General features: G+C 51.0%; 4 protein-coding genes across 4 annotated transcripts; 3 read left to right on the top strand and 1 right to left on the bottom strand.

The window, feature by feature from the left end:
- Window positions 1–194: 194 nt before the first annotated feature.
- BDW74DRAFT_177725 (uncharacterized protein) lies at window positions 195–764 on the top strand (the record flags this gene model as incomplete). Its single annotated transcript, XM_073728970.1, has 1 exon — window positions 195–764. The coding sequence occupies one exon, from the start codon at window positions 195–197 to the stop codon at window positions 762–764; it is 570 nt and encodes a 189-aa protein (XP_073584077.1).
- A 292-nt stretch (window positions 765–1,056) lies between these two features.
- BDW74DRAFT_177724 (uncharacterized protein) lies at window positions 1,057–1,341 on the bottom strand (the record flags this gene model as incomplete). The annotated part of the gene is made up of 2 exons (XM_073728969.1): window positions 1,057–1,261; window positions 1,313–1,341. 2 exons carry the CDS (start codon window positions 1,339–1,341, stop codon window positions 1,057–1,059), a joined length of 234 nt encoding a protein of 77 aa, XP_073584076.1.
- Window positions 1,342–6,029: 4,688 nt separating this feature from the next.
- Window positions 6,030–7,411, top strand: BDW74DRAFT_152480 (autophagy protein 5). The gene is made up of 3 exons (XM_073724372.1): window positions 6,030–6,316; window positions 6,368–6,794; window positions 6,854–7,411. The coding sequence occupies exons 1-3, from the start codon at window positions 6,200–6,202 to the stop codon at window positions 7,312–7,314; spliced, it is 1,005 nt and encodes a 334-aa protein (XP_073584075.1). The 5' UTR covers window positions 6,030–6,199; the 3' UTR covers window positions 7,315–7,411.
- A 698-nt stretch (window positions 7,412–8,109) lies between these two features.
- BDW74DRAFT_177722 (HAD family hydrolase) lies at window positions 8,110–9,743 on the top strand (the record flags this gene model as incomplete). The annotated part of the gene is made up of 4 exons (XM_073728968.1): window positions 8,110–8,942; window positions 9,128–9,177; window positions 9,225–9,370; window positions 9,426–9,743. The coding sequence occupies 4 exons, from the start codon at window positions 8,110–8,112 to the stop codon at window positions 9,741–9,743; spliced, it is 1,347 nt and encodes a 448-aa protein (XP_073584074.1).
- Window positions 9,744–15,360: the final 5,617 nt, after the last annotated feature.

Here is a 15,360-nt window from a genome sequence, read left to right as displayed (position 1 = left end):
TCTTGGCCCTGAGCTTCTCGCCGCTTTCATGGACAGGATTCGGCTCTGGTAAATTCTGTTTGATCGGCTACTCCCTTGGTGGCGGTATCGCTACATCATTTGCATCGTTCTTTCCTCACCTATTGAAGGCTCTCATTCTCCTTGCTCCAACAGGGTTGATTCGTGACTCCCATATCAGCTACCCCTCCCGAGTCATGTATGCTGGGGGCTTGCCGTTCGAACTGCTAAAACCCCTTTCTGAGGCTCGTTTGCGCGCTGGGCCCCTTTCAATACCGAACTCCCAGTCGAAAAAATTTCGTTCACGCGACGCCCTGACCGCAGAAATCCCTCCACAAGGAGAGGCTGAACCCCATTTGCTATCTCAGTCATACCCTCATGTCACCGTCCCAGCTGCTATCTCTTGGCAGCTCAATTACCATGCTGGTTTCGCACACGCCTTCCTGTCCAGCATGCGCTATGGACCAATCTTGTATGGACGGCAACACGAGACATGGCAGCGTCTTGGGATGTACCTGTCCAAGCAGAAGGCGCTTTCTGCCGTAGAGCAGAAGTTAAATGGACTTGCGAGTGACAAAGTTATCATCATGTACGGCCTGTATGATACGAGCATCTGTTCCGACGAACTATTGGAAGATGTGGGGACTACTCTTGGAGATACCGTGGTTTTCAAGGAGTTTTCTGCTGGCCATGAGTTTCCCAGCACCCAGTACGATGAAATCGCCCAAATTACCTTTGATGCATTGTTTGATTATCGTCAATCGTGATACACTGATAATTTTCTCTTTCCCGGTTCATGCTTTACTCGATTTCAGACACTTGTTTTCTCTTATTGCTAAGGACTTTTCAATTCGTGTCGATCAGGATACACTAATGATTTTCTCTTTCCCGGCTCATGCTTTACTCGATTCCAGACACTCGTTTCCCCTTATTTCTATTGACTTTCCCTTCGAGATAGACATTGCATGTAGAAGATTTCTCCTCCAGTTTCGCGGTCTCTCTTATAGTCCATACCAGGGCCACTAGTGGTGCCATTCAATATTCAACCGTTCCTCTTTTTCACTTCTTCAGAAGGGCGTCTGTTGCGTTCAGTTGACTTTTTAGCTTGCTCAGATGCTGTGCACGGTTCTCCATTGCGGCGCGCGCAAAGTATGGTGAGTTTGCCGAGGACGATTTGTCGAACCGGTCAGCGCCGCGGCCGCTCTCATCCGGTACCCTTCTCAGGTTTTCTGCGCTGAGCTTATTGTCCGTTCCATTAAGGCTCCTGGCCGAGTGATGTTAGCAGGTCGGTGGTGTAGAAGACTTGGAGACGTACCTTGATGATGCATGCTCGTTTGAGGACATTTTGTTTAGTCAAGTCTGACACTCGTGCTTTCGAGAAAAGGTGATGAAGCTCGCTTGCTCGAGGCAAAAGCTAGGATAGGGGGTTTGTTGAAGAGATGAGAACTTGTATTGAGTGTTGTTGATGATTGTTGGTGAGTACTGAGGGAGGATCTCTCTTCTTTATACGTCTCCAGGAGTCGCATACTAACTCCTTCCATCAGGCTAACAACTGAGTCTAGAGAATGTGTCACAAGAAGAGGTGGACCACTGAAACAAGACAGAGTTTCGTTCTCACGTAGAGATTCAACGATGAAGAGTATGAGAAAAAGAAAAAGCTGGCTCAACAAACTAGGGAATTGCAGCGAGTGAACAAATCGAAGACACTACTAGAGTGGGAGATTTTCGTGTACTGCGCTTTCTGGTCAGGAATTTCCACATAGAATATCCGTAAAGGGCAAAGTCTGACAGGTTCTCGCAGATTCTCCTTGTACTTTTGAAACAGAAGCTATGATGTGATTGCTTGAGATCCCATGCTGAAGATAGGACGGCGGTGATTGCGAACCTTGGGGTCGATATACAGCCCTTCCGGTCAACTCACCTCGGCCTAGCTTTGAGGTTACCTAGTGCTCGTTGATCAGCATGCTAGGCTGCAAGATTGCTATAATGGTCATGCATGGGGCCGTCTCAACACGAGGAACCCTAGGTATCCGGGTTGGCAGCGAGCAATGATGGGTCCAGAACGAACAGTCTAGATGATTCAAGGACAATGCGTTAGAGATACACCGGGCACACGAGCCGTACGCCACCACACCCAGTCCCTCGGTATAGCATTGCCGCCAATGGGATCAACGGGCGTTGGCGTTATTAGTCGAGTACAGAAGGTCTTTCGAAACCTCGAAACGGAGTTACTCCGCGCGGTTGGCCAACGAGGTGTCATGCGATACGCGATATCTGTTCAGCTTGGCAGGGACAGTGGCTGAAACCAATTACGTGCAATCGAGGCGGTTGTCCAGGCCTACCTAGATCCCACGGTCTGACCTTACATGAGTCGCCAATTGCAATGCTATTTGTGATCAAAAGGCGATGATCTTGTTCGACCGTGCGAGCATGACTATGCCGAAGAGAGAAGTGATCGAGCATGTGCTCGGGACCGTTTGGGGCTCGGCCGAGTCTAAACTGACGTTGACGATCGCATCCCTCAAGGCTGAATGAGGACAATGGCAGCAGGGCTCGACTCCCATCCACGCATGCATATTGGGATTGTCGGCAGTTGAATAGCGATCTCTCCGAGCGTGGAAGGCTCCCTCTTCTTTGCCCAACCGATGTGCGAATAACGAAAGTCATGCCCCTGAGCCAATGCTGTTGGCTGATTTCTCGGGAACACTGCACGTATCGATCTAGGAGCTTGCTAGGTGCGTTCTCTCTCTCTCTTACATGTTTGCACCATTATCTTTACATAGTGTCTGCGCGGCTGCATCTTTGACTTAGAATAATCAAGCCGTCGCAACTCTACTTGTCTCGGTGTGGCGATTAGTCTTTGCTGGTGCGTTTTTGCTTTTTCCTACTTGTTTCTGCTCATTCACCGGCGTCGACTTATCGATCATCAATTCTACCTGGAGTTACTAGCTGAGATCGTGATTACGCAGTAACCGCAGCTCACAAGATCAATTTAGGATCATCCACTCTCACCGGCAAGGTTCTCGCTTCGCTTTTCAGCATAGGTCAAATTGGGAGATGAACAGAGTCCTGTCTTGAAGATCGTTCTTCTTCTTTCTTATTCGGGCATTCGTATGGCGACCTAATGCTTGTGCGTCCGTTTTCTGACGTGATGACGCTTGGGCCGCGAAGCAAGAAAAGTTACATGTTTTCTGATCAAAAGCAATATGTGCGCTAAATTTGGCACACCGGGCGGTTTCAGCATTAGGGCCAAAATTAAGTTCCCTCAAGCTGCGCCCGAAACCGTGGGATAATAATGAGGTACTTTGGCAGGTCTCCCCGGCTCTGGCAGCCTGGCATCCTGAAATAACCCCCTGGCAGTGGCCATGCGCGTGCGCCACAAATCAAGCTTTCCACCACTAGCGGACCAGGTGTGAGTATTGGGTTCCAGAAAGACGGGTTCTCGCATTAACCCTGGACCCAGCCGCAGCTGCAGCTGCAGTGACGGGTTACAGCAAGCGCCGTACTAGAAAGGGCACAGAATGTCAGCTACCGGCTACTGTACCCACCTCAAGGCCTGGAATACTTGGAGATGGTCCAGTTCATGTCATTTCTGCGTTCTCAGAACGCAGCGCTTCGGCACGTCACTCCGCAGACCACGATTCTGGCCTGAATCCGATGGAGGTTTAAAGTCACGGCTGCTCGCTAAAGTGCCCTTGGTCCCGGGAGTGCATGAAATCTACAGCTGTCATAAAGGTTCGGCAGCGATACAGCATCTGAGCGAGCATCTGCGTTGCTGTTATCCGCTACGACGGTCAATGACAGCCTACTACTGATACGGTAAGGGAATTGAAAATCTAGGCCTCCCACGAGCTAGTGCTGCTGGTAACCTAGCTTGCAGGACCAAGGGGCCATCCGAAGCCTTGACAAGGTTCTACCCTGCATCCTGGCAAGCGATTTGCGAAACTATGATTCAACCCGCAGCTTCACCCTTGTCGGCTAATTGCCCGCTCTTGCCGCCAAGCAAGCTGTTCGCATGGAGCTGCGCGGTCCCAGCGCAGCGGTTAGCCTTGAACTGAAGTTGACTATGAATTCTGTCAGATATCACAAAGCTCACGTTCACTTGAGAGTGGTTTCAGCCACCACAAAGTACGCATCCACTCTATGACAAACCCCACTGTCAGCAGTCTTGGCTGAGGCATGTTTCTGACATCCACGGCTGTGGTTCCTGACCATAGCGGAAGGTATCGCCAGTTCAAAAGCACCAATGTTATTGTTTTTTTAATCCGGTGACATGCGGCGCATAGCCGAAGTTGACCCGCTGGAATATCACGAACGCCAGTTACCACAGCATCTTAAGCTGGAAGAGTTGGCCAAATACTTAAATCCTACTCCACAGTTCGGCCGCGACCTGCACATACCCAATCTAGTCAGCCGATAAACTTACCACGACAAACAGATCTACGGCGTAGCTATACTCCGACCGCTGACTATTGAGCATTTGCATGATACATGATAGATCCGAGTGGCTGGGTCTTTTTACCGAATCTGTCCTCAACCGCTCCGGACAGGTCAGATACACTCCACTCGGCAGCTGCAGCTTCGACAAGCCTTGACGGTCTAGACTCTCGTATTCACTTCGTAAACGGCTGGAGATGCTCCCCTGACGCCCGACGGGTCTCTGACCCCCGAGGTACTCTTGCGGCTGCCGCATACGTGTGGGTTATCCGGCAAGGCTATCCGGCAAATAGTTGGCTGGATGGTTTCAGTGATCTCGCTATGCTATGCCACGCCTGCTCTACAGTTTTAGGTCCGCGCATCAATTTCAGTAAGTCTAGCACCCAGCAATATGGGTCTTAGGCACACTAACCACGAGACGATACGACCCATTGCAATCATCTAGACCCATCGTCACACCGCTCCCTATGAGACGTGATACGCCTAGAAAGCCCGTTCACTTCCACACATCTTCGCCGAGTATGTTCATATGAGAGCGGTAGCGAGTCCAGCCCAGGCGGTGCACAGCCTTCATCGCACTCGATCAGCTATATCTGCCGGTCGTGGCCCAAGCTACGCGATCATATTTTCAGCCCCCGATCACCTAAGGTTAGTGGATAAAGTTTCCCGAGGATACGTTCTCAATTGGCCCTTAACCCACCCAGCAACAGGCTACGAAATCCTGGCACATCTTTCCTTGTTGAAACCAAATGTCTCATGAGGGGACTTTCCCCGCACCCCCAGCCATCGTGGCAGCCCCCCACGTGTTCGTACCCCTTGCTTACCATTGAGTTGGGAAGCCCCTCGAAGTCAAATACTTCGGACCTTCGGTCATACCTACTCCGTATGTCGTGAGGTCGGCAACTGCAGCCGAGGAGCTGGAGGCACAGCCCCCTTGTCGTAAACCTTATCCTGCCGCGATCAACGGACGGCCTGGGACCCTGTATGAGCCTATGAGATGTCGACGAGGGAACCTTTCACTTTGGCCTATAGTCATGTTCTCCAGCGAGAGTTGTGTTGTTGCTCTGTGATGCTCTTGGTGAGGTCTGTAGATCTAAATCATCTACAGGCTTGGTTCTCCTCCTTGTGATTGGGCATGACCCTTCGATAGTTATAGGTTTGGTAGTAGTGACATTGTATGTTTGTTTTTATTTCTAAGTGTGGCTATTAGCAAGTGCATTTCCATCCTGGCTCCTGTATTGGCGGTTCCTCTCCTCGTAGCCATGGCAGACATACTAAATTCAACGCCTAATCTCTCCGCAGTCTATTTCCGTAAGATGCGTGCAAAATATATATTAAACCGATGCTACGTGTGACGCAATGCGGATACTTGAATTGGGCTCCTCTACCCTAGTATACAGCTTAAGTGAGAGTACTAGAGCTAGCTCAAGCATTAGAGAACAGTTTCAGCCCTTATTCGAAGTAGAGAAATCATCCAACATACAGTAGGGTAGACTAGGGTAGTAGACCTGAAGTATCACGTGACCATGATCGGGAAAGTTGCCTTGTTGAGCGTCTCCGTCCCATTCCATCCATCTTGACTCCAGCCTGGTTTCCATCGCTCTACCACTTGAGCGCCTTTAAATCATCAAAATCCCTTCAGACTTTTATATGCAGAGTCAGACCTAATGATGGAAATGCTATAGCCCCAGAGATCTCCGCTCTAGTGAGTCCCGCACTTTAGAGAGAACCAAGCACTAACAACCCCACAGGCACCACCGTAGCCATGAATCCGGCCACATTACACAGCATCCAGAAATCCATCTGGGAAGGCCAGCTCCCTCTACAGATTACACTTGCTCCATCTGAGAGCCGCACATACGACCAAGCAGACCCGTACCTCGTACGTCTGCAAGCTGTCATCATGATGAGCCTCGGCTAAATCCAGTTCTAGATCTCCTACCCTCGGATCTCATATCTACCGTCTCTCCTTCCCAGACTCAAAGCCTTCTTTTCTTCATCTCTCATTGATCCCGCCGCTTCAGAGCCGCATGACGGCTGGTTCTCGTTCGAAGGGGTGGCACTGAAGTGGCACTACCCCGTTGGCCTGCTTTACGATCTGTACGCGGGCGCCGACCCAGCAACGAAATCCAGCGATGTCGGGTCTTCAGTTGACAGCCCACTCCCGTGGCGGCTTGTCGTCCATTTCAGCGACTGGCCTGATGAGGAACTTGTCCGGCTCGATGCTAAGGGCATGGTCATGCATGACGCTTTCATCAATAGTGTCAAGGAGGCTGATTTTCTCCGCAACGGGACGGCAAAGGGAATCATGAGTCTTTCCAAGGACGATTCGTCCGGGTTGTGGAGCGCTGTTCAGGATGGTACTTCTCCCGTTCTCGTTCCATCCGTGACTGTGTAAATGAGCACTGACACGCTGAAGTCGACCTCCCCTCCTTCCAACGTATAATGAATATCCTCCTCCCGTCCAACGGCCACCAACCCCTGCGAAACCTTCCCGTCCGATTGTTTCTCCCCCTCCCGCCGAAGCCTGATTCCGCCTCGGATTCTCCATTCCTCAAAGTCGTGCAGTCGCCCATTCCTCCGACGATATCGACAACCCCATCACAGGTGCAACAACAGATGGCTCAGTCTACACTTGCGTCATCACGCGCTTCAGTATCATCACCCGGAGCTGGGACAACGCAGCCGCAAACGCAAACAATCGGCACAGCTCTCCACACACTTCTCCCACATCTGTTCCCGAGTCGCCGGACACCGGTCCTAGCGAAACCCGTGCTGCATGGAGCTGCGGTACCGATGTCTGCGCCTGTGGAGGAGGTTGTGCGTGCTGCGGCCTATGGGGATGGCTGGGTTTATATTGTTATTCGGATGATGGGGTGACCTTGTCGTTTCTTTCGCTGCTAACTCCCGTGTTATTTCTTGTCGGCATGATGAGGGCCTTTGTCATTTCCCCAGCTGACGACAGATAGTATATAGCAATCAACCATGACCAAGTTCTTGAGTATGAGTGTACAAACTGGATTTTATCAGATGTAAGACCAGAGCTAGGCAAGAACTCCTGACTTCCCACTGGAAAACTAGTACGATTGTAGCCGTATAAGCACTGGACAAGCATTCCTGTCACGAGAGATAGCTAGTTCAAGGACATATTCATAGCCCGCTTTGTCGGTTTCTAAGTTTTAGCAGTGGTTGCGGAATTATAATCCAGAGTATAAGATCCAGAGTGGTTCTACGACCGGGCCATGCCCCTGAGCATCTCATAGCGAGCTATGGCCTCAGATCTCGCTACGAAGAGATCTAAGCCACACGGGATTTGGATAAGAAAGTCAGCAGAGAATAGAAGCTGGTGAATGAGTTAGACACCTGTCCTGGCCTGGTCACTGAACAGTCTACTGTCTGCTACTTAGTTCTTGCCAGTGGCTGCTCAGATTTCAAGGCAATCGATCAGTGAATGAAGTGACTGCGTGACGCGCCTCCTACGCTGACCCGTCAAGCTGGGCCTGGTTCTGGTTCGGATACTGGGCGCGGGGCCTTGGAAGATTGAAGATCCAAGTGAATATCCAATATCCAAAATCCAGAGCAGTCGTGGAAAAGTGAAGGGACCCGCTGTCACCACCACAACACCACCGAACTCTCCTGGACAATCTATGAAAGTAGCATCTTGTCTCCCGCAAGATGTCTCTAAAAACATCGTTCCAATCCAAACTTGATACTCAGTGCAATATCGACACCTTCCTTACCTTACCTGCCTACATCCTCTTCGTCCAAATTAAACCAAATCTTGACTTATTGCATCGGGCTCTATCGCAAAATGCCACCCCCAAAGCCATAATTCTCGACCTCTGGGACCTACTCATCCCGCGCCCATCCCTCCCAACAAGTACCAGAATCCCGCGCCATATCATCCGCGAGTCCCTCGACAGCGACATCTGGGCCAGCCACGAGCGCGGCGAGGCCAGCGAGTCCATGACCTGCCAGAGTATTGCGTGGCGGTATATACTGGACATTGAAGACGTCATGGATATCGTGCGCCAGGCGCGTGTGCAGGGTGTCATGGATCAGGATGTGTACATGCACGTCGTTGAGAATCTGCGCGCGCTGAAGAGGGAGGTTCAAGCTGCTGCTGCCCATGCTGCTGCTGGAGGCGAGGGCAAAGGCGAGGGTGAGAGTGAGGGGATCGTGCTCTGCGCCATGTTGAATATCCCTGCGCCGACTGCGGGGTGTGAAGCGTTGCGCAAGATTATCGCTGACTGGGTTGGGGATGAAAATGTCTTTGACCACGTCTTCTTGTCTCATGAGGTTGGAACGCGCAAGCCGGATCGTTGTTTCTACGGCCATGTCCTTTCTGAACTTGGTCTGTCTGATTCGGTCGAGAAAGCTCTGTTCGTTGGGTCGTCAACTGAGGATGTCCTTGCGGCGAAGTCCATGGGTGCTCGTGTGATTCTGCATTCAGAAAATGCGGAAAACACCCTGCGCTTGATACAGAATGCGTTGGGGGATGGGGTAGAGTACGGGAAGTGGTTTCTGCGAGCAAATGCGAAGGGCTTGTTTAGTATCACGAGTAATGGGTGTTGAGTTTATGGAGAACTTCAGCCAGCTAGTTATCTTTGGGGTCACTGGAGATAAGTGAGTATATTCTTTGGGTTTCATATGGTGAAGGTGAGGGGATGTGGTGCTGACAAAGAGATATTAGCGAGCTCGTTTCTTTCATGGAGGGTTCGCGGACTTGGAATTTCCTTCAGGGTGTGTATTTCGAAATCCCAAGTTGATTGTCCACTTGCAATGAGTAGATGTGCCTCAGTCCTCGATAAGCACTTACCCAGATGACTTCGACACCACAGCTCTCGCATTGACGGTCCTAGATCGAGAGGAGAAAGTCGTCCACCCCATCACGGATGAAATGGCAAGTCATGTTAGCGTTGATGGCATAGTCCTGGTACGTTCTGCGTCTCCTTAACACATTATGTTCCCTCAATCTAATGGAAGAGAAGACTTACTTCGACCGTTCCCGCCTCCGCGTCGACCCAATCGTCTGCATCAACGTCCTCCGCCTCTTCCACAAATATGGACGCGGCTCTGAGCTGGCTGAAACTCTTTCGTGGGTCCGTGACGTCCTCCGAACCCGCGCCTACATCGACGGGACCCGCTACTACGCCACCCCCGAAGCATTTTTGTATACGTTATCCCGCCTGCTGCAGTGCACCGAGGGCCATGAGCTCGAGGGACACGCAGAGTTTGTTTCCTTGCTGAGGTCTTTAACTCCCCGTTCCAGATCATGCATACGAAGATACTCCCCATCTTCCAAGTGACAACGGGCAAGGGTAGGCTTCGGCTGAAGCCAGTCGTCATACCAGATAACCGCTATCGTTGAGGTGGGAGGCTGCTGGAGCAGCATCTGTCTCCAGCTAGCTTCTTCACGAAAAAGACATTGCTGTTCTTGCTGATCGACTCTGGGTATTTGTCGCCGATGGAATCGTTCTAGAGCATCCAGGAGAGGCCATAGATCTGTCTCTAGAATCGGGTTCCGATATCGAAGAGGAACTCGATCGCCGATGGGTTTAGATTTGGTTGGTTTGAAGAATAGTTTCTCTTGCAGAGGACTAGAGATCTTGATGAGGGTAGACCAAGTCCGTGATAATCGCTGGGCGGAGACGAGCAAGGTGCGTATATCGACCTGGAGAAGAATCATCTCCAGAAGCTCTGGGATGTCGAGGGCAGACATCGTGGTTCAGTTCCGCTACAACCCCGATGATTTAAATTGATGCTGGAAGGAATGTAAGAGAAGGTCGTGAGAAGGCATGACGCCACCCTTCTCTCCTAGTCAGATAGATTTCGCTCTCGGGCCTTCATTCCGATCCATCGACCGCAGGAACTTTGTCCTCGAGTCACCGTTGTTTCCGAGCTCTCCGTCCCCATTTTCCGCCACTACAGATGTAGGACAGTCTCTATAAGCTGACAAATAACCTTTCATTGATTCTTGACCGCGTCCCGGCCACTGCGCTGCAGCTATTGCCGACGGGGATATTGCACCGAAGGAAGCTGGATTGAGTGCTGGGTCCCCGTCTACGCCCCTCGTGATAAGTCTTTCAACTGTATATCTATTTCCTATTTGACACGGGTTATCAAGTACTATTTCGGCATGTTGACGTCTTATCTTCAGGGTATCTCAATCATATCATACCATCATCCATCTAAACATTTCTCATAGCTAGAAGACCGCCCATGACAATGTCATGCCAATGCGATGCCATGCTTGCAAGGATGCTCGCTCAAACGCAGGACCAACAAATATCCAACCCTATTGTCATAATCAAACAACCACATACGGTGTCTCGTTCCTCCCCATGGAGATAGAGACAGGCGCATGTTTCTCATTCCGTCCTTCAACGCTCTGGTTTTCCCTTCTCTCCACATACCCGAGTACGCCATGGCTTACACCATCTCCAAAGTCCGATTCTGAATCGTCGTCCACGTCGTCTTCGATATCGTCATCACCGGAATCATCAATATCTCCGTTCGTAGTAAATTCCTCTTCCTCTATCATTGTTGCGACACTGTCCCTCTTGTCATCACTACTCTCAGGCACACTCAACCTTTGCCCGCGGTTACTTCCAGCACGACTTCCACGTCCACTACCGCCGCTTCTTCTTTTCAGTCTCCCATCACTCCCAAACCACTCCCGTCCAAACGGATTCCGCAACGCAATCTCAAATGCAGTGTTCCCGACGCCTTTGTCATCCAGACCATCATCTGCCTTTGCACTATCCGGTGCCTCGAGACTGATATCTGCGCCAGCCTCGTACAGAAGCCGAAAGATCGACTCACGGCCTCGCTCAGCGGCGAGATGCAAAGGTGTCTTGCCCTCTGCCGTCGGCGCATTGATGTCTGCGCCAAGAGAAAGAAGAAGTGTAATTAAACCTGGGCGTGGAAGGATCGAGATGATGGCGAGATGGAGGGGCGTTTCGGCGTTTGTCATTGCGGTCAGATGCGTTGGAGTGTTGGTGTTGCTTTGCGAGTGAGATGGGGAGCGAGTCTGTGGGTGGGGGTGGACCAGGCGGGCATTGACATCTGCATTGTTCGCTACTAGGAGCTTGATGTACTCTGATATAGTGGGGAATGCTTGGTCTGGTGCCCCAGAGCCAACGTATACGGCCAGATGAAGAGGCGTCCACCCTTTGACAGATAGGGCGTTCACGTCAAGGCTGAAGTCCGATGCCGCGAGTCTTAGGATCGCCAAACCATCTTCTGAGATTGGAGGTGTAAGATGTAGTACCGACTCCGCGCTCGAGGTAAGAACATCCGGCTTAGCGCCCTCGTCAAGCAGGAACGCAAACATGGTCTTATTAGCGGCTGCGGCAGCGCAATGTAGCGGATTAAAGCCCTTCGCCGTAAAACCTTCTATGTCCGCACCTTGAGATAGGAGCTTGGAGGCTATAGATGGGGATGCCGCATGACGTGCTTGTTCGTGGAGGAGAGATTCGCCGTCTTTATTCCATGCATTGATGTCGGCACCGCCTAGTATAAGCAAGTCAAATGCAACCCAATGCTTCTCATACGCTGCGATTTGAATCGCTGTGAAACCCGAAAGCGATCGTGCCTCGATATTCGCACGGCGCTGTAGCAGGACTGATATAGCTTCGCAGTTATCCACCTTGACTGCAAGCTGGAGCGGTGTCAATCCTTCTTCATTTGTCATGTCGATAGAGGCACCCCTTTCGAGAAGATGCAGGACGATACGTGGTCGTCGGAACCTTATAGCTAGATGCAATGCTGTATCTCCCGTGTGGAGGTTGCGAGTGTTCATGTCCACTTTGTTCTTAACCAGCACAGGGACGGTCGCTTCATCCCATTCTGTTTTCACGGCTAACTGGAGAGCAGTCAAACCTTCTTCGTTCATGATCTGGGGGTTGACGGGTTGCTGGAGAAGAAGCTTCATAATATTTTTATGCCCGTATTGTGTAGCCAAGTGTAGTGCCGTGCTGCCGTCGCGCGCAACAGAATTACCATCCGCACCATTTTCGAGGAGAAACTCTGCTATCTCCATATTACCACGGCTAGCTGCACAGTGGAGTGGCGTAATTCGGAAAGAGTTATCATCGGCATCGAGCTGTACCCCCTGGGTAAGCAGGCGCCTCACTCTGCTCACGATGCCAAAATACGCCAAAAAGTGGAGGGCGGTCCAGTCTTGAGGATATTTTCCCAACCCAAGTTCAGATGGAATTCTGGGCTCATTAGTGAGAACCTGCAATGGCGGCCGTCTCCATAGCAGCTTGGTCAAAAATGTCTTGATTAGAACCTGGATAGTTTGCTCATCCTCGTCAACCTCCCGCGCATGGAAACCCCAATACGCAGCCGCGTAGCTGAGAAACCCACTACCCGAGCTACGGGAGCTCGTGCCGCCGTTATAGTAACAGTCGTCAACAACTTCGTCCGGTGAAATGGCTGTTAAACAAGCCTCAGCAATATCTTTCTGAGCCGTCGGGAAGAAGACTCTAGCCGGCGCACCAGACAGGTACTCCTTCGCCGTTCTGTGGATAAAACAGACGGTACCGCTCACGGCGTCGACAGTCAATATGCCTGCACTTTGAGTCTGCAGGGAATGCTCGAAGCTCATGGAAATGGACTCGTTATCTGCCTCTGAGCTGTCGGTCTTGGTGGCACATTTTAACTCCGCTACGGACAAAGGACGGAGAGAATACAGGGTCCAATACACATAGGACGTGGCCTTTGCGCTATTGCTGACTACCTGTTTCATTGCTTCTCCATATGCTTCGGTCAGAGTGTGGGGGAGATGTAACAGGGCTTTCTCAAAGACGATTCTCTGATTTTGATACTCGCGGGCGTAGCGGGTTAGGAGGTCAAGGTGAATCTGAGCAAGCAAAAATCTACCCTGGTTAGTCTTCGAAATTCAGAAAAAGAAGGAACAATAGCTTACACTCCATGACTTCTTTCCACCACGGTGCGAACAACATTTTCATATATATGGGGGCTCGAATTCTGCGTGAGCATTCCACTCAGGCCAGAATCCTGCTCGACTCGAGCAATTGCATACGATTGCAGATCGCTTGGGGGAGCAAGCACGGTGATGTATGAGACATCTCCGACCTCCGTAGCCTCTCGTAGCGTCACCAAAAGCTGTACTTGGTCCGGGAGCTTCTGGAGACGAGATAGAAAGCGCTCTTTATCAGAGAGCATATCCAATCCGTCAATAACGAGGAAGACCTTCGAGAATCGATCTACCTCTGCGCGGATGGCGTTCTGGTATACCTTCGGCGAGGCTCTGCTGTTTGTTGTTGACTCGATCTGGTACAGAGACGATGATGCATGAGAAAGCCCTCGTCTGCGGTAAACGAGTTGGGCTAGAATATTCTGTAATAAGTCCAGTGTTGTTTGTTCTTTTTGACTCTCATCTTGGCAGAATATAAACACCGTTGCGACGTCTGGAGATGTAAATGTTCGTTGTAAAGAGTCTATAATAGATGCTCTGTCATGCATTAGTATCTCTTTTGCAAAAAATGTCTTGTTAGTTACCACCACTCACGTTAAGAAAGTTTTGCCCACCCCGGCTGCATACCGCCGACCCATTAGCATGTTTCCTTCTACCTAACTCGGTAGACTCACCAGGTCCAACGCAGTATAACGTCTTAATGGAACCCAAAAGCCACCGTTTATACTCCTCATCATTAAAGATCCATTGTCCAGTCCCTTGCAGTCGACGGTTACACAGGTCTGCGAGACTCATAAACTGTTGTGAAGCAAGTTGGCTTGCGTTCCCCAGGACCCGTTCTTCGAACTGAACATCAACCGGCGGACCTATCAATGGATCCATAGTTAGTCATTGGGGGCTCGAGTAGGACAGACTAGATAGGTCAAGGTTAAACCCACCTGATTCAACCTCCCGCAACAATCTAAGGTCTGTTCTAATCTCTGAATCTAGAAATGACCGGTCACTGTGGCATGCCATCAGCAAGTTTCCAGACGACGAGACCAATCCGAGGGAGAAAAAAGACGAACCTCGACCCTTTCTGCATGGCAAGCAGAAGCATAACCTTGTACCTCTCCAACCTTCCTAGAAACGTCCTATCGAGCAGGTGCTTCCGATAGAACGACGTCCCCACCCCACCAGGCTGGAAGTAAAGCTCCATGGACGTCATGGTCGCCGCAAAACAATCCAGTATTTCGCTCAACGCCGCAAGCCGAGCGGGCTGTATGGGCCAATCATCCTCCTCATCCTCGTCCTCGCCGCAGCATATTTGTTCCTTCAACCGATGAAGCGAGTCTATCGTGTCGACCAAAAGCATTATAGCCCGCTGCAACGATTCCTGGAGATCGCGGCCATTGTTGAGACAGCGCACGACGACACGTGCGGAGGTGGCGGCGTGCGAGAGCTGGCTCCGCACGGTTTTGGCGTCCGCCATGCTCTGTCTCGGTGTAGGAGTTCGTCGGCGCAGATATAAATCATGAGAGAGAAACTCCGAGTGAGGAGGGGACTCGGACTCCAGGCCGCTAGGACGGGTAGGGATGGCGGGGGTTGAAGGTGATGGAGGAGGTTGTGGACTGCGCACGGAAAAGAAAAGGAAGAGAGAATGAACTTCCCCGGAAACTTCCCAGAGACAAGAAGCCGCTAGGCGTGGGGACTCAACTAGGATGACATGATCAGAGCATGACAGGGGGTGCGGGGATAATCAGTGGGAAGATGCTAGTTCGAGGAAACTACCCCTCTCTGTCGCCGATTCGCAGCAGTTGGTCACACACATGAAACACACTTTTAACTTTACAATTCTATGCAAACCCTCAGCCGAACAATGACCTGCTGGTTCCTCAGAGACCTGCTGCCTCCTTCTTGGTCTTATTTGCTCTGCATATTCGTTAAATATGAGCATGATTGGGGTAACTGGACACGAGCAGAAACTCCTCGCAATCACC

Source organism: Aspergillus multicolor (genome assembly GCF_047715735.1).
Source record: "Aspergillus multicolor strain CBS 133.54 unplaced genomic scaffold BDW74scaffold_11, whole genome shotgun sequence".
NCBI lineage: Eukaryota > Fungi > Ascomycota > Eurotiomycetes > Eurotiales > Aspergillaceae > Aspergillus > Aspergillus multicolor.
Note: the sequence above shows the minus strand (reverse complement) of the source record. Positions and strands in the feature narration are given on the sequence as shown.